Source organism: Populus euphratica, unplaced genomic scaffold, assembly GCF_000495115.2.
Source record: "Populus euphratica unplaced genomic scaffold, PopEup_1.0 scaffold73.1, whole genome shotgun sequence".
Classification (NCBI taxonomy): domain Eukaryota; kingdom Viridiplantae; phylum Streptophyta; class Magnoliopsida; order Malpighiales; family Salicaceae; genus Populus; species Populus euphratica.
In genome coordinates this window covers 1,287,443-1,305,222 of record NW_011499895.1, presented here as the reverse complement: position 1 = coordinate 1,305,222, position 17,780 = coordinate 1,287,443, and the positions used below count along the sequence as shown (strand labels likewise).

Below are 17,780 nucleotides of genomic sequence, written 5' to 3'. Positions count from 1 at the left end.
TATGGATTATGTCCATTATTATTTCTTTTGGTAAATCAGACGCAACTCTCCTTTTTAGGGAAAAACGTCGATATTTTAGACAAAGTTTAGGGACTGATTTCATTTTTAACATGTCTCTTATTTTTAGGAACCGACGTTAACCATCTTAAGAAATTTGCATATAAGCTCAAAATATAATAGCATTTGAATCAAATGAAAAACACACAAGTAAAGGTAATCTTTCTCTGAAAGGATGTTGTAAGGGTGATGTCTACCTTCCCTTAATCATAACAACCCAGTACCTGAATCTCTAGGACCAGTGTCTAATTTTAGATTTCTAGTTCCCTCAAATTACTAGATGGCGACTCCAATAAAAATCTTTATTTCCCCCAATCAAGAAAAAAAAAACATTTATTCTTTTTGTTAAAACAAACAAAAAAGAGTGGAGTCGTCGTCGGACGTCGTGTAGCGACAGACATGATCAAAATATTGATGTATTCTTTCAAGTACAGGAGTGTCGAAATAATAAATAATTCGGTAAGACTAAAGTCGAACCATAGGAAGGTTAACTATATAAATTATAAATTATAATAATAATTATAGTAATAATAGTAAATAATAATAATATAAAAGGAGTTAAAGAGAGTTTTGAGATGTAAAATTAATGTAAAGATTAAATAAGGATAAAAATAAATGTCAAAGTTAGAAAATTCATTAATGGTATTTCAAACAAGTATAGTACAAACTCTTTTAATTACTCAACTAGAAACCACACACAAAGAAGATTCCAATCGAATTATAAATTGTTAACATGATTATATTAGTTATCTTATTCGAAAAATATTAATATTTGTAAATATTGTCAAATATTCATGATTATAACTTATGTTAATAACAAATCAAGTTCTTTTCATAATATAAGTGTCGATTATACCATACAATTAGGTTATGAAAGTGCTAAGTATTTGTTGTACCAAGGATTATATAACATAAATCTAAATTAACTATTTAACAAGCAAAGTATTAAGAGTGAATAAGATAACAAATACAAAATATATTAGTATCAAACATTAAAATCCATGTTAAGTTTACACTATACTTATTCTTACACCATTAGTGTAACCTTTTCATCTTGACATAATAAATTTAGCTAAACATAATGAAAAAGAGAAACATAAATAAACAAGATAAAAACATAAATAAGATATAAGTTAACTGAGTAAATGAAATGAAAAGCATAAATAAGATATTAATGAAAACAAAACTTAAGCATTTCAAAAATATAAAGAAAAGGAGCAAGAACATGATCTTGATCTGAAAACCAAGATGTCTAAATGCATAGCAAATGCTTTTTTTTTATAGACCAAAATTTTAAACTATTGATTTGTTGACTAATTATTAAATGAGTGGTCACATATTAACTTGACAACAATTAAAAAAAATAACAAATCATAGTTATAGACCATATGATGACATTGAAAATAAATTGAAATATGAGAAATTAGCCAAGAAAAAAAATAAAAAATAAAAAGAATTAAATTTGAAATATCAGTAAATGAAAGGACAAATCTAAAATTTTAAAGGGCTAATATGAATTTCTAGACAAGAAAAAAGAAAAGAGGAAAAGAATAAAAGAAAAGAAGAGGAGAATAGGTCATTAACAATAAATTATTGTCTCAACTGCCACATGCACCACCCTATATAGAGGGAGGTGTTGTGACTTTTTAAATGCCATCACAAAAGTTGGTAATCCACTACTGAACATCTCATCGAGCATTATATGAAGAGCGTAAAGGGGCTCTACATGCTAGGACATGCATTGATTTTTTTAATAATATTATATATTTATCAAAATACCAAATTAGCCCTAAGCCTACTTGATTATAACAAAAAAAAAAAAAACCAAAAGCAAGTTTAGTAATTTTTGCTTTTAAGGGTTCTCAAGTTTTTTCAATGTGCTAAATGGAAATGTGCTAAATGGAAAGATAAAAACACTCCTGCACACAAATTTAATATTTTTTACTTTTAAGGATTATTGTGTCATTTTATTATGAAACAAATATGAAAAAAAATTAATTTTGTCCCAAATTATTTTGATAATGATTAAAAATCCTTATGAAAAGACCACTCTACTCTTAAGACCAAGATTTATTAAGTTTTTATACTCCTAGGACCAAGAACGAGGATTGAATGTGAAATAACAAATAAATGTGAGGACAATTTAGAATGTTGAATTGAAAAGAAAAAAAATCAAATTCATAAAAAAAAATTAATTATAGAAAATAAAAAAAAATAGCAATTAGGATAATGAAATTAAAAATAAACGAGAAGAAAATATAAAATTTTGAATTATAGAATAAAAATGAAAAGAAAAACCAAATTCACTAAACAATCTAAAAAAACTAATCAAAATCAAAAGAAAAAAGACCATATTTGAAAAAATAACAAATCACAATTATGAACATTGAAAACAAATTGAAATATGAGAAAAGTGCCAAGAGAAAAAAAAAAAGAGAGATCAAAGTTGAATTATTAGTAAATAAAAGGATGTATACGAAATTTTAAAGAGCAACATTAATTTTGAGATGAGAAGAGAGAAAAGAAAAAAAAAAGTCATCAATAATAAATTTTTACCTCAATTGCTCACATTACCCCTAATGGAAAGAGGTTTTATAATGTTTCTAACATTATCATGAAAGTCCGTATTCCACTACTTAGATAACATATCAAATATTAGATAACATATCAAACATTATATGAAAAGTATGAAGAGGTTATACATACTAGTATGTGCATCAAGTTTTTTAATAATATTATATATTTATCAAAATACCAAATTATTTCTAACCCTACTTGATTATAATAAAAATATCCTGAATAAAATTACTAAGAAACCCTAAAAACAAGTCTAGTAATTTTTTCTTTCAAGGGTACTGAAATCATATCAAAGTGCCAAAAATACAAAGTAAAAAATTCTCATGCATGCTAGATTAATATTTTGTTTTTATTTTTAATGATTAATATGTCATTTTAATATGCTAAAAAAATATAAAAAAATCATTGTTGTCCTCAATTAATTTAATAATGATGAATGAATCATTATAAAAAACTATCCTACTTCTAAATTAAAGATTATTGAGTTTTTTTAATAAAGGTAAAATAATTATTATTTTACTATTTAAATTCATAATAGCCTAAATCTATATGCACAGTAAAATCTTGATTCTTTTTATTTTTTTAGCATTAATTTTTAATTAAAATAATAAAAAAAATGTAAATTTTTTATTAAAAATATGAATTAGCAATTTTTAAAAAGTAAATATAAACACGAGGTAATCAGATGATTACCCAAAAAAAAAACAACTTAAAAAATAACTATTTTTATTTTTTATTTGAATTTTTTAAAATATTTCTAGTTGCACGTTAAAAAAAAAAGGAAACCTTTTTAAAAACTAAGAATTTTGTTTTTTAAAAAAAAGAATTATAGTAGTGGATATTTAGAGGGGGACGTACAGCATGTATGCTATGGCACCGAATGTGGACGTGTTTCAGTTTTGTGCAAGAAAACTAACTCTAAAACACTCAATGATAGTTTGTTTTTATGCTTTAAAAATTTTAAAAATAAATTAAATTTTTTTATTTTAAATTAATATATTTTTTAATATTTCTATATTATTTTAATATATTAATTTCAAAAATAATTTTTAAAAATTAAAAAATATTATTTTAATATATTTTTAAATATAAAAACATTTTAAAAAATAACTTTCGAATATAATCTTATCAACCCAAAAGGTAAGAAAAAAAACTCTCTCACCTCTAATCAATTTCAATTTCAAAAACACAAACAACATGAAATAACAAGGATCATTTTTAGCTATGCAGTTGCATCCCACCATCACTATCATTCCTCAGCCTTTTTTATTTCTAAAGAAATGGGTTCGAGTAGTAGTAGACCGGGGCCACTCTCAACACGGGCCCGACTGAACCGAAGGTCGTCCAGGTTCTTCTCTTTTTTCACCTGCGGTGGCTCCTTTTCTTTTCGCACAGCTCGTCATGAGGTAAAAAAAAAGAAGAAGAATTGTGATTTAAAATTTTAACTTCAAATTGATTTTTCATTTCTGTTTTTTTTTCTTTAATCAGTTTTGATGATCTGGGGTTGTCTAATTAGCGTTAAAAATGGATTGTTTATGTTGTTATCTTATCTTGTAAAATGAAATGACCTTGGAGAAAATAATGAATACCCATTTCATGTTTTCTGTTGTTTTGATAGAAGTTTGAATCTTTGCGTGAAAATATCTGTGGCTTTTGATGATCTAGGATTTATCTTATGATGTTGGAAAAGCTGTCTTGTTTTTGGGTTTTATGGGGTTGTTTCTGCTGCTTGTCAACTGTTGGTGAAAGGAATTTTTTTTGTGTGTGTTTTCCATCAAATTTTGTTTTGAATTGTTTGTTTATCGATAGAGACATGGTAGCTTAGCTCTCTAATCGTCTGAATATTTGGTCACTTTGGTTATTTGATTAAAAGTTCAAGTTTTGTGTCTTTGCAATTCCTTTACATAGAAAATGATATTAATTTATAGACCTTAGTCTTACATGTGTAGTCATTGGATTTTTAGTTTAATTGGGGTTCGTATAGATTTTTGTCAAACTTTATGATGTCCGCATTGATGATTGATCGAGCTTAAGGTGATGTTAACAAACAGATGATTTGCTCTGACATAGTTCATGTATCCCTGTATTCCAAATTGGTGTTTCAGAATGTTTTACAAATTATCTTTATTTGCCATTAGAATAGGAAAACTGTCTTAGTATGTGCACTTTCCCCACAAGACCAATGATCAATTGATACTTGGCAGCCTTGCTCAATGCCCTTGATTGATTTTTGATTTTCTTAAGAAGATTTTAATGCTTGTTTTGTTATAAACAATTTCTATAAGTCTGTAACGGAAGCTCTTTTTTTCAATGTTATTATGACTAAAACTGATTAATGCAATTTGTGAGAGCCAGATGGTTCTGCAGTATGGATAAGGAGCAATTCCTTAGTGTTGACATAGGGTATAAACAAATCTAGGCAGTAGGCACTTCTCTCATTCAAGGAGCAAGATGTGGTGAGGTGGCAGTATTGATTTCCTGTTATATTTCTAGTCTTGATCAATGTGCAATTTTTTTAATGTTTGGTGAAGTCTATTTAAGGATGCTACTATTCAAATGGTGTGGCTACATTTTACAGAAGAGACTGATACGCATGCCATCCTTTTCCAATAGATGGAAGACTATCCAGATGAAAGTCTGGTAAATTCTCTGGAACAGTGTGGCCCATTCATCAATGAGGTACAGAATTCTGCTGAGGAATCATCTGTGGTTTCTAGTATGGTAACAGGGTCTAGTAGCTCAGATACTGAAACTGGAGGATCATCTGGAAACAGTATAACAGCCAGTGAGGGAACTTTTGTGAATGATGGTTATAGAAATCTTGACATAAGCTGTCGAGGGAAATGCCTATCTGACAGCAAGGAGTTAGTTGGCCTGGATCAGGTAAGTGATAGTCATAGTCGTGATGAATCGGGAAGGAATAGAAGTATTACTGAAGCTAGTACTTCATTTAAAGAACAGCAATCATCAGATCCTGTATCTATGAATGTTTCAACTAACATGGATGCTGTCAATGACATTGACAATTCAGAGAACAAGGGTTTTTCTCAGATCTATCCTGATATTATACATCCAAGCAGTTCAGATCCTTCGAGGCTTGGAGATTCACATTCTAATGATGCTTCTTTTGACAAACATATGGGTGAAGTAACAGACATACCTAATTCCGATTCTGATTCTGTAACTCATAGGCCTGATGTTCGAGTAACCTTTCACCCAACTCAAGATGAGTCTATCCAAGATTTGGTAGCTTCAGATTTAGGATTTCTTGTGCCCAATAGGGAACAAGACCGGACAGACGGAACTGTACTCCATGTCGATGTTGTGAGTATCTCTTCCAGCATTTATTCTAGCAGCACTTCAGATACAAGCAATCATGAAGCCAGAAGGAATAGCAGAAGACTGTTTTGGGATGCATTTTCAAGGCGCAGTTCTAGGAGGCATGTTGATTCTCCGACTACTGTTTTCTCGACAGATAATGATGATGATGATCTTGAATCCCATGACAGATGGCTTCTTAATTCCAGTGTTGATTTTTTCAGCGATGGGATAGACAATGATTCTAGATACTTGGGCAGGAGAATTCACAGATTGACTGAACGAAGACGACAGTCAAGATCTGAGGTGATATTTCTGAATAGTTCTGAGGAAAGAATGCTATGATATCATTTACTTTGTGTGCATGATTGTGATAGATATTGGGGATTATACGTCTGTATGTTGATGGAGTTGACTATTTCTTATAATCAGACCCTTGTACAGTTATTGTTCCACTGAACTATGGAATTGGGAAGGAAGCCTAGAAAGACAGTCCTCAGGGCGTTAACAAAAATTCAAAACCCCTCTTATTCTTGGAAACATTTCAAATAAATCCTAATGAAATGGCCAGCCCAAAATAGAAATTTTACTTTCTGACCCTCCCAAGGCCCAAAATCTGAATTCTTCCTTGGCCCTGTAGTTCTGTACTTTTGCAGGAAGTATTTGCTCTTTGGCCTGATAGAGGTTTTTTTTTTGAAATGGCAAGCCCTAGTCTTTTTTCGCACATTCAATGGTTCTTTTAGTTTCTTTGGTATGATTGTATGCCACTCCTTACATTGTCTATCCAGTAGTCATGGCAGCTGGGTTAGCAGAACATAACAAATAAGGTTAAAATCCCTTTTGTCCATCTGTAATTCTTACGAACTAGTCCTGGAAGTATATCACGAATAGTCATGCTTGCTGAAGCTCTGTTTGAGGTAGTTCTCCTTTGACACATCTTCACCTGACTTCACTCATCCCATTCATGAAAAATGGATGTAGTTTGAAAAACAGAATGGACTTGTGTGATAGAGTTGCTAATTTGAATTCATTATGTTGATGATAATGATGCTTTAAGTCACTATTTATATATCTGTGTATATATTTGTCTTTTGATTTTGTTAGCGTCACTTCTGTGTGGATTGCAAATTCAAGGGTATAATTGTGTTGAACCAAGTCTGACCCGCAGTAGAATTTTAGATTCTTATTCTGCTAATCCCACAATTTGTAACTCTATTACATTTGTTTGAGGAATCTGATGAGAAAAGGTGGTGCATTATTTTGCAATCTTTTTGAGCATGAAGGTGAATCCTGAATAGTTGAATACCCCCTTTACTTTTCGTGAAAAAATTTGCTCTAGAGTCGCTTGCATTTAGATATTAGCTGTTGTTCTGTCTCATAACAAGACTAAGATCTAGCAGTAGGTTTTTAGAAACTGCGCAGCTGTCTTTCTATGTAGAGTTGCTTACAGAGGTGTGGAAGCCACCATCAATTGCATGATGAGGGAGCTGCTTTGGCCATGAAATCTGTGCCAGGCAGTTTTACCATGATTTATGCACTATTTGACCTGCGTTGGTTGTTACTAAGTTCTGGTGTATGTTTAAGCTGCAGGTTTTGGATGAAATTCATCGTCAGCCTGTGTCACTGTCTCTATCCATGATGTCGCTCCCTGCCCCTGAATCCATAGTTGATTCTTTCCCTCTTAAGAATCACAAAAAAGTTGACAAAGTTGAGGGCAATGATGAGGAAGAACAGTAAGTTTCTCATTGAAACATGTTTTTTGGCATGAACGTGCATGCACACTAGGATAAGCCAGGAAGTGTATATGCACATGGTTGTTATTGCTTGTAGAAGTGGTGGGGAACTTGCAATTGGTGGTGTTTCGGTACTTGGATTGCGCCCATATTAATATGTGAACAAATATTGAGATGGTTTCTGTTTACAGAATGATAGCCATCTTTATTCACTTGTGGTCGTTTGGATTGTGTTTGATAATACCTTTCTGATGGACCAGGTGTTACATTTGCCTGGCCGAGTACGAGGAAGGTGACAAAATAAGGGTTCTTCCCTGCCACCATGAATATCACATGGCTTGTGTGGATAAATGGCTTAAAGAAATACATGGGTATTGATATTGCCACCTTCCTGCCCTTTTGCTGCCTATCTTTTTCTTCATAAACCATATTCATAATCATTTTTTTTCCATTTCTGGTGTGAAAATTTTGGCACATCGTTCTCCCCCCCCTCCCTCCTCTGTTGATATTTTTACAGGGTGTGCCTACTTTGTCGAGGAGATGTTCGTGAGGGTGCCAACGAGCCTTCAATCCCAAATCCGGAAATTCCTTCCACTTGATATAATAGCATATATAATTGTATATACAACCTTTTATTACCTTATATAAATTCCATCTCTTGTATTATATCCCCTGAAGTTTGAATTCAACAGATCTTACAGGTCGGTGACCTTTACTGTAATTAAATTTAATTATAATATTTATTTTATTTTAAATTTAATTAATAAATAAGTTCAATTTATATGTTTGTAGAGATAAAATTTTATTTATTTTGTTTTTTATATTATTTGTATCATTTTTATTTTATTTTTTCAAAGGTCTTATAAAAAAGAAGATAAGTATCTTGGAAGAACTAGTTTTAATGTTATTTTTTTCAAAGGGTTGTTTTTGATTTGTTGTTGTAATATTTTTAAACCTGAGAAGGTTACAAGAATCTGTATAGTAAATCAAATCAAAGGAGATAAGGTCATTTTTGTTTTCTAGAAAACAGTTTTCGAGAAATTATTTTCCAAACTTTCCTGTGTTTGTTTGTTATTAGAAAAATTGGTCAATGGAAAATATTTTCCGGTCAATAAAAAACATTTTCCAGTTAACGAAAAACACTTTCCGGTCAACGGAAAACACTTTCTGGTTAACGGAAAATATTTTCTGGTCAACAAAAATATTTTTTAGTTAAAAAAAAAATTGGCTTGATTTTCAGGAAAGTGTTTTTCTTTTTAGCTGTGTTTGTTTTCAGGAAAGTGGTTTCTAAAAAAACACTTTCCAAACTTTCTATTTGATCTTTATTATTTTGATTATTATTTATTTTATTTGAGATAATTTATGAATTTTTTTTCAATTTCATTATTATTCAACTTTTTAATTTGTAAGATTTATTCCTTATTATTTTAATAAACTTGAGAAAAATAAAATATTAATAAATTATTTTTCAGTTCATTTTCCATAACACTACCAAATATCGGAAAATACTTTACTTTTTAGGAATTCATTTTCCCTGAAATTTACTTTTTCGGAATTTATTTTTCAAAAAAAATAACAGAGCATAAGTATTCAACATGTTCTTATATTTTAAAAAAAATTCTTTGTATATTAAATGAGTTTTCTATCCAGTGATTAATTTTATTCCGAAGTACTCTTTAGATGAATGAGTATGAGCAATTCACCATCTCTTGACTACATTCTCTCTCTCAAGTTGATCGAATTCTGGACAAGTGTAAGCACCGGGCTCTCTCTCTCTCGTTTTTTTACTTTCCATTTCTTTTTGGAAGTATTTTTTTTAAATTTTTTTTGTGACTTAAAAAAATTATTAAATTGATATTTTTAGTGTTTTATAAGCTAATATCAAAAAAATTTAAAAATTATTTTAATTTCAAATTCATCCAAAATCACCTCAAAACAAACTCTCTTCTATCCAAAACCTTCATATTTCACCCAAAATCAAACTTAAAACGCTTCACCAAGTTTTTTTTTTTTTTTGTTAGTATACATGATGGGGGTATTGATTTAATCATTCATGCTAATCTTTTTATTATGATTGTAAATTTTCATATTTGTATTTTAATTTTATATAATTAAAAACTAAACATTATATACTCACATATCTAGTTTCTTTGAGAATTTGGACACCAATTACAATAGAACACAAGTACACAAAAAACACGAATACTGCTTCCTTATCAAGAGCATATCAATTCCCCTACACTAATACTGCTGCTGCCTTGGGATCCAGAAGGGATTTTGGAATGATTCTGTTCTCATCTTATCTCCATTGTTTTCGGAGTAATCATGGGAGAAGGGATTAGTATAGGCTCTATGATCATTCCTGGATGTAAAATTCTGGCCCTTTGGAAATGAATGGTGATCCTGTTGAGAAAAAAGGTTTGGGTGATAATTCTCATCATCATCTTCAAATGTTGTCCATCGCATTGAGTTATTGTGATGTTTCTCTCTTGCAGCATTTCTCTGTCTCTCCATCTCTCCAACATGATCCTTGACCTCCTCCTTCACCTCATCCAGTACAACATCACCATAACGATCACGCCATGACCTTAAAAAAACACAACATATTTGCCGTTTATACGAGGTCTCGTAAATAATAAGTTTGATATGCTGTAGCAAGGATGCAAATGTAAAGAAATGCCTTCGACTTTTAGTAGATCACCAAATCAGATATGCTGTGACAAAAACAAGCATTGAAAAGAAATGCCTTTTAATTGTTTTCTTACTTGGGACAGAACTTTTTCAGGTCAGCCTTGTCAACAGGAAGTTTGGTGGAAATTGCTTCAATTTGGTTATCACTGATAGAACCACAAATAACAAGAACAATGCAAGACAAAAGTAAATGATTAATTGATAGCTAACACACACAAAGACACAACTATTTCAAAGTCACTAAAAAACAATGCTTACGAAAATTGAAGACTGGAGTTTGTTGTGCTGAGTTCTGTTTGGATTTTTGATATCTCCTTCTTTATCTTGTCCCCTGAAACCTGAGTAATTAACAGCAGATAGACACATAAGCTAAGGTCTAAAGTTAAAGATTTAGAAAAAAAAAATTATATAAACTGTCAAGGCTGAACCTTATCGATGAAAAAATTTGAAGCAGAGCCATTAGAATGCAGCTTCTTCTTAATATGTATAGTGTCTGGTCCCTCTCCAATGGGACTATCAACAAGATGGTAAGACCCTGAATAAGCCTCACTGTCAGATCTTTCATTGTTAAGAGGCAGAGGAGCAGTCTCATCATCTGAATCATTTTTCTTCCACTTCTTAAACCCATCAAAACCCCACTGTTTTTTTTGTCGATTTCGAGGTTTTATCCTCACAATTAAGACCATTATCACCACCACCACCACCTCCTTCTCTTGGCTCTTTTAGAAACAGAGTCTTAAAGGGTTTCCTCTTGGATTTGTCATTGCTTCCACTTTCTTTTGTAGACTCATTTGGTAAGCTTGGTTGCATGAGAATTGACTTCGTTACACTTCCCTCATCCCAACGTGGGTTCTCTGATCCGTTCCTAACATGGCCAGAGGAGGCCAATCTTGCTTCAATTTCAAAAATACTCTTTTCTTCTTTGTGTTTGCTTAGCTTGTGAGAGGACCCAAAGCCAAAAACTGACGCTGCTCCTTTGATTTGCTTGACCGCTGAGTTAGGCTTTGATCTGTTTTTGGACTGTAAAGTTTCTTTACCAATCAAACTTTTCTCATCTTTTAAATCAATAACCGACCACTCCCCTTCCTTGTCCTCTTTTGTGTCTATTGGACCAGCAAAAATAACATCTCTTGAATCAATTTCTGCTCCTTGTACTGCTAGCCGTTGTAACAAAGGCCTCTTTGATGAATGGTACTCATCTTCTGATATACATTTTGCATAAAGAAGCTCCTAAAAAAAAGACAAAACAAGCATTAGTTTAATTTTCTTGTCTAAACAGAAAAACTGAAATAAAATGTAGCCCAGGTTCTAAAACTAAAAAGTTTACCTGCAAGAAGACCAATTTATCTCTTAAAATGACTGGTTGTTCATGTTCAAGTGGAGAAGCAATAAGGGTCTCAAGCAAATGAATCTTGAAAGCAGAAACCTCATTTTCAGCTAAAATATCTTCTTTATGCAACCCCATCAAGTTCAAAATCTGGTGGAATGAGTCTTGTTGCCACTTCAAGTTATCAGACTGCAGCTTTGAGAGCCTGTGTTCTGCATCAGTCAATCTCTTTTTCTTGAAGGAAAAAGGGAGGATTGTTTTGCAAAGAGAGGTGATTGAGTCGTGGAGAGTAGAGTAGTATGCTGGTGTGTATGTGTATACCATTTTTGAGGATCTTTTCCTTGTTTCTTGATTTGAACAAGTGAATAGAAGAGATAACAAATAATTGTGATTTTTATGGGGTGCCAGGGCTGTTGTGATTTTAATGAAGATTTTCAAGTGTTCCTTTTTTTTTATTTTTTATTTTCCGGATTGGTGTTTATTTAGGGTTCTTCGAGAGTTTGAATTTTTGGGTTGGGTTATGAAAACGGTCACTTGGAACTAGCCGTTGGTGAACATGGGAGAGGACTTGGCAATTGTCGGTGGAGTGATACGATGTCATCTGTCGATAATCTACGGCGGCCACATGTGGGACCACGGTCATTATATATATATATATATATATATATATATATATATATATATATTAAATAATACTCCAAAATTTTCCTTATTTTTTTTCACAAAATTATATTTATTAAATTTATTTTTTTAATATTAAACAGGGTAAAAATTTAGTTTTTATAATTTTTTTAAAATATTATGAATTACTATAGTGTTTTTCACATAATTTTTTATGATTTTTTTTAAAATTATTTGTTGATTTTATTTTTTATTTTTTAATTTTTCTCAAGTTTGTTATTTAAAAAAAAATATTTTTTTTAATATTGAGCTAGTTAAAAATTTAGATTTGCAGTTTTTTTTTAAACACTGTGAATTACTACAGTATTTTTTCTACATAGTTTTTTGTTTATAATTTTTTTTTAAATTATTTGTCATTTTTTTTTTAAATATTGAATTAGTTGAGAATTATAGCTATAGTTTTTCTCACAAAACACTGTGGAATACTACAGTGTTTTTCCCACATTGTTTTTTAATTGTATTGGTTGATTTTATTTTCTTAATATTATGGTGGTTGAGAATTATAATTACAAATGATTATAAGTAAGACTAAATTATATGGGGTAAGCACTGTAACTTTCCTCACAAAATATTGTGAATTGTTATTGTGTTTTCCTATATGGTTTTTTTCATCTTTTTTTGTGTTTTTTTATTTATGATTTTTTAAATTATTTTTATTGATTTTATTTTTTAATATTAATTTATAATTATAACGTCATCAGGCACATATATTTCATAAGCTAGCAACGGAGCGCGAACATGCCATCTAGTATATATATAATTCATGTTTTGTGGGTCATAAATTATTTTTTAAGACTATTTTGATAAGTTTTTTATATAAAAAATCTAAAATGTAAATAAAAAAATTTATACAAATATCTAATTAAATAAATCGATAATCATTTAAGTAAATAAAAAGTTGTTAAAGATAAATAAAAGAGAAATTAAAAAAATTGATAGATAAATTTAGATTAAAATATTTGATATTGTAAAATAAGAAATTTATTGGTTTGTGTCTACCAAGTTTGTTTATTAGAATTAATAAAAAATAATAAAAATAAAAATACATATTGAATGAATAAAATAAAATAAAACAATATTATAAAAAACATATTATAAAAAATATTTTTATATATAAAATAAAGCTCATCTATATAAAATAAAATGAAATTCTTCAAAAATCAAATACTAATTTTGTTTTAAAAAAAAAACCTCTATTCAAAAAAACTTTATAAAACTCATTGTCTAAATTATGAGACTAAGATAAATCAATAAAAATAATAAAAATAAACACAAAATCATTTTAAAAATTAATATAGAATGATAAAATTATAAAAAAATAAGAAAAAAAATATGAGTCATATTAAATTTTCAAAATCATGATCCATATTATTAGATTGAAAGCACCACAAATAGAAAAACTACGAAACTCAATTTCCAACAAATTAAACGTTGAAAGATAAAACCAGAAATAAATCAATCACATAAAAAATTATAAATAAAATAATATGGGTGAAAATCAAAATAAAAAATAAATTAGAAGGCATCAAAAATTTTAAATTGGATGGTTAAATTAAAAAATAAGGACTAAACTGAAAAGAATAAAACAATATAAACTTTGATTAGATGATGAAATTAAAAAACCAATAAAATTTTAACGAAAGAGTAAAAAACAAATCATAAATCAAAAGAATAAGGACTGAATTTGTAAAACAAAAATATATGACAACTTATGAAATTGTAATTTAAGGACTAGATTGAAAACATAATTTTTTTTTTATAAAAGGGCTAAAGAGGAAAATAAAAAATATAAGGACTGAAATTGTAAAACCAAAAGAAAAGATAATAAACTTGTACTTTCTTTAAAAAAAAGAGAAAAAAGGAAAAGGAAAAAAAAAATTCACCAATGACAAACCGTCTATCATTTACTGTTATACAACACACTAATAGAAAGAGAATATAATGGCATTTCCAAAGATATAAGGGGGGTATAGATTTGACCATCATATAGCATTGCATGCGTCACTTAAATGGCGCAAATATTACCCACGTGCTAGCATGTAATGAGCACGCGCCAACAATATATTTTAATAAAAAATTATTTTTTTAACTTTAAAATACTAGAATATCTTTTATGATCATGAAAATTACAAAAAAAAACATATTTGAAATGGAAAAAAAAAAACTAAACACATGCCTTGTTTTTTTTGTTGTCATTTCTAAAGGTAAAAGCATATTTTTATTGTATTCTAAAAAGTAAAAAACCCTTTATCAACATCTAAATTTTTTTTACCCTAAAAGTAAATAAGTAATTTTATGGTTTTAAAGTTTTAAAAATAAAAAATAATCCTTAGTTAATAATTCTAAATTTTATTGATATTAAGGTAAAAATGTTATTTTATCATGCAATTCAAATAAAAAAAACTAACATACTCGAATCATAATTTAATAACCAATTAACCACTAAAATAACCAAATAACTCCACCACAACGCTCCTCTCTCTCCCTCTCTCTCTAAGTATATATAGAACTCACGCTCAAATGCAAATTGGTTATGTAAAGTAGCGGAGATAAACATTTTGTGAGCACTGCAATGTTGCAAGGAATGCAGCAAAACTATAAGGGTAAAATTAGGTTAAGTTCAGCAAAGCAACAAGACTGGAATTCTGGAGTTATTTAATATATCACTTGTGTTTTAGCTACTAATCCATAAATTTTAAAATGTTATCAAATATATTGAATTCATGAGCATTTTACAAACATAATATATCATAAATTATTTATTATATTTTAAAAGTCACCTGTTCGAGTTTTATAGATCTCAGAGCCATTAGATATTTACATAATTGTTAATTTTAGAATATATAAGATTAATCGAGATATATATAAGTTATCCCAACATATTAATTAAAAAATAAAAAATTGTTCATTAAATAATGGCCTCATAAGTAATAAATAGCAAAAACAATATTTTTAGTATTATTATATTATAAGTAAATTTAAAGTTGTTCTCACTCATGTTTACGAGGACATCCATTTTAAATCTGAATGTGATGTGATTGATGATGGTAAATTTAATTTTAAGATAAAATTAACTAAATTCAATTTAAAACTTGAAATTATATAAATGATTTTGAAATTGATATTAACATTTTGGCATAGTTTTGGTGATGTTATATATGTCAAAATATTTATTTAAGTTAACATATTATAAAATTACTTAACATTTTATTGTAGTAATTAGCAGTTAAATGTGCATTTCTAACTTGGTTATCAAAATTTTTTAGGGTTTTTTATTTATTTATTCTCAAACTTACAGTTTTTTTTTTAATTTCAATGTTGGAATGGGTATCGTATCTTTTATATATATATATATATATATATATATATATATAAAGTTATTTTATTCTCCTAACTTATTTGGTAAGTTTTGCGGTTAATAATATTGACATGGTAATATTTTTTATTATTTTTTCTGAATTTTATTTTTAACATTGAGTTAATTGAAATAAGCTTCATAATTATTATTTTTATTTGTTTTTATGGGGTTATTTTAATCTCATGATTGAAATAAGCTTTATAATTGAAATTACATATTTTTATTTTTTATTTAATTTTTTTAATTTTATTTTTCAATATTAAGTTAATTGGGAATTGGCTAATTTATCTTGGTTTGTGTTATAAGGTTATCCTAATCTCATAATCTGAGTTATAGGTTCGGTCAATTAACTCTCGTGGTTTTTTATGTCTTTTTTATTCTTTAAAATTTAGTTGATTGATAACTGAACTTTGTAATTTATCTTGATTTAGTTTATATGATTTTATCTTGGTCTCTTGATTCAAGTTTTGTAAGTTAGTCTAAGTTGACTTAAATTTATTTTTTAGTTAAGTTTTGTTTTTAATTTCATCATTTAATATAGAGTTGATTGAGAATTGAGTTTAATAATTTTTTATTTATTTACTTTATATAAGATTATCAAGATCTCATAACCTAAATAGTGAAATTGATAGGTTAAATCAAATTGAACTAATATGTTGTAATTTAAATATTTAAAAATAGATATCATTTTGATTTTTTTAATCAAATTATATTTTGTATTTGTTGTTCGGGTGTTCTTTAGACTTGTTAAATTAACCAAGTTATATCATGTCAATTCTTATATAAATTAATTTTTTTATTAAAAAACATATTAATAATATCTGGATATTTTTTTATATATGAAAAAATAACTTGACCTGTAGCATAGATAATAATATAATTTATTCTAATTAACAAACTAAGGTTAATATAAGTACACATAATATTTTTATGTGCTAAATGTTAGAACCACGACATACAAAATGCTGATAATACATAACTAAAAACAAAATAAAATAAAAAATAAAACATATAAAATTTATATAGTTCACTTAATTAAATTATATTAAAAAATTAAAATAATTTTTTATTAATAAAAAAACAGTTAACAATCTCTCTATTACTAATATTACTATAAAATAAACACTTCATAAACTTTCTCTCTCACACAAATTATATCACTCACTATGGACTCCTCTCTCTTCTTTCTTGGTTCTACATAAAATAGCAGGAGATGCAGCTTAGCTTAAATAGTCTGAGCATCCAAGCCTTTCTCACAAATTTCAAAGTTTGGCATCGAATGCATTTATGGTGGCTAGCATTGCATTTAAACATCAACAATCGCAGGAGCATCCGTTGGCTGTGCTTTTTAACTGGCGTTTATTTTCCTCTCTCGCATTGTTTATTTTACATGCCATTCATTCATCAAAAAACCTAGTTTTGCCTGTTTATAAAGCTCTCAGTGGCTCTAAGAAATAACATACCATGTCAGATTCTCCCACATGTTTAGCCATTTAGTTGTTTTTTCATCTCTTTCACCAGAAAAAATAAGAAGTTGATGTCCTTGATCTAATGAAATCAGCAAAAAATCAGTGTTTTGAACCAAACATTAACATGTTCAAATTTCAACGAAAAACAGGTTTAATCTCCTTACAAAAGGGACACAAAGCAAATAGCTTTGCAACAGCTGCACCTCATATTTTCACGACAACAATCATTTCAGCATGGTTTTTCAAGTTTTGTATGGCCACACATGGTTGCCTTTTTTATAATGTGGTAAAAAGCAGAGGTGTATCATAATTCCCATGCTGCAATTCCATAATTTATGGCCCATTTTATAGACAGAAGAGGTGCATTATTTGGAACTGAATATCAAGTTGTGCGACAAAAGAATGGATAGACAGTGATCTTTGGAGCAATGAGAATCACTTGCTGCTAGAAAATCAACTAAAATTTTACCAGTTTTTCTTTTTCAAAATCAATTAAAATTTTACCAGTTTTTCTTTTTCCTCAGCATTGACCACTGATCGCATCAGGACAAAAAGTAGCTAGGCTGTCC

General features: G+C 28.8%; 1 protein-coding gene, 1 long non-coding RNA gene and 1 pseudogene across 8 annotated transcripts; 2 read left to right on the top strand and 1 right to left on the bottom strand.

Annotated features, from left to right (window-relative positions):
- The first annotated feature begins 3,783 nt into the window (after positions 1 to 3,783).
- LOC105131964 (E3 ubiquitin-protein ligase RLIM-like) lies at positions 3,784 to 8,445 on the top strand. Of its 7 annotated transcripts, none has more exons than XM_011035198.1 (6): positions 3,954 to 4,040; positions 4,990 to 5,090; positions 5,248 to 6,258; positions 7,537 to 7,685; positions 7,946 to 8,056; positions 8,203 to 8,445. In XM_011035198.1, exons 3-6 carry the CDS (start codon positions 5,248 to 5,250, stop codon positions 8,282 to 8,284), a joined length of 1,353 nt encoding a protein of 450 aa, XP_011033500.1. In that variant the 5' UTR covers positions 3,954 to 4,040; positions 4,990 to 5,090; the 3' UTR covers positions 8,285 to 8,445. The 7 variants fall into 7 exon arrangements, with proteins under 7 accessions (XP_011033497.1, XP_011033495.1, XP_011033502.1 ...); XM_011035197.1 differs by having other exon boundaries at positions 5,213 to 6,258; XM_011035199.1 differs by having other exon boundaries at positions 4,990 to 5,095.
- Positions 8,446 to 8,648: 203 nt separating this feature from the next.
- Positions 8,649 to 9,407, top strand: LOC105131963 (uncharacterized). Its single transcript, XR_843523.1, has 2 exons — positions 8,649 to 8,690; positions 9,273 to 9,407. It is a non-coding gene; the product is annotated as an uncharacterized LOC105131963 (long non-coding RNA).
- Positions 9,408 to 9,813: 406 nt separating this feature from the next.
- Positions 9,814 to 12,261, bottom strand: LOC105131962 (uncharacterized; annotated as a pseudogene).
- Positions 12,262 to 17,780: the final 5,519 nt, after the last annotated feature.

Bases quoted from the DNA above. Each gene is read 5' to 3' on its own strand.
- LOC105131964 (XM_011035193.1), top strand. From the start codon at position 3,915: ATGGGTTCGAGTAGTAGTAGACCGGGGCCACTCTCAACACGGGCCCGA. The intron at 4,041-5,247 runs GTAAAAAAAAAG...CTTTTCCAATAG, and splicing joins TTCGCACAGCTCGTCATGAG to ATGGAAGACTATCCAGATGA. The intron at 6,259-7,536 runs GTGATATTTCTG...TGTATGTTTAAG, and splicing joins GACGACAGTCAAGATCTGAG to CTGCAGGTTTTGGATGAAAT.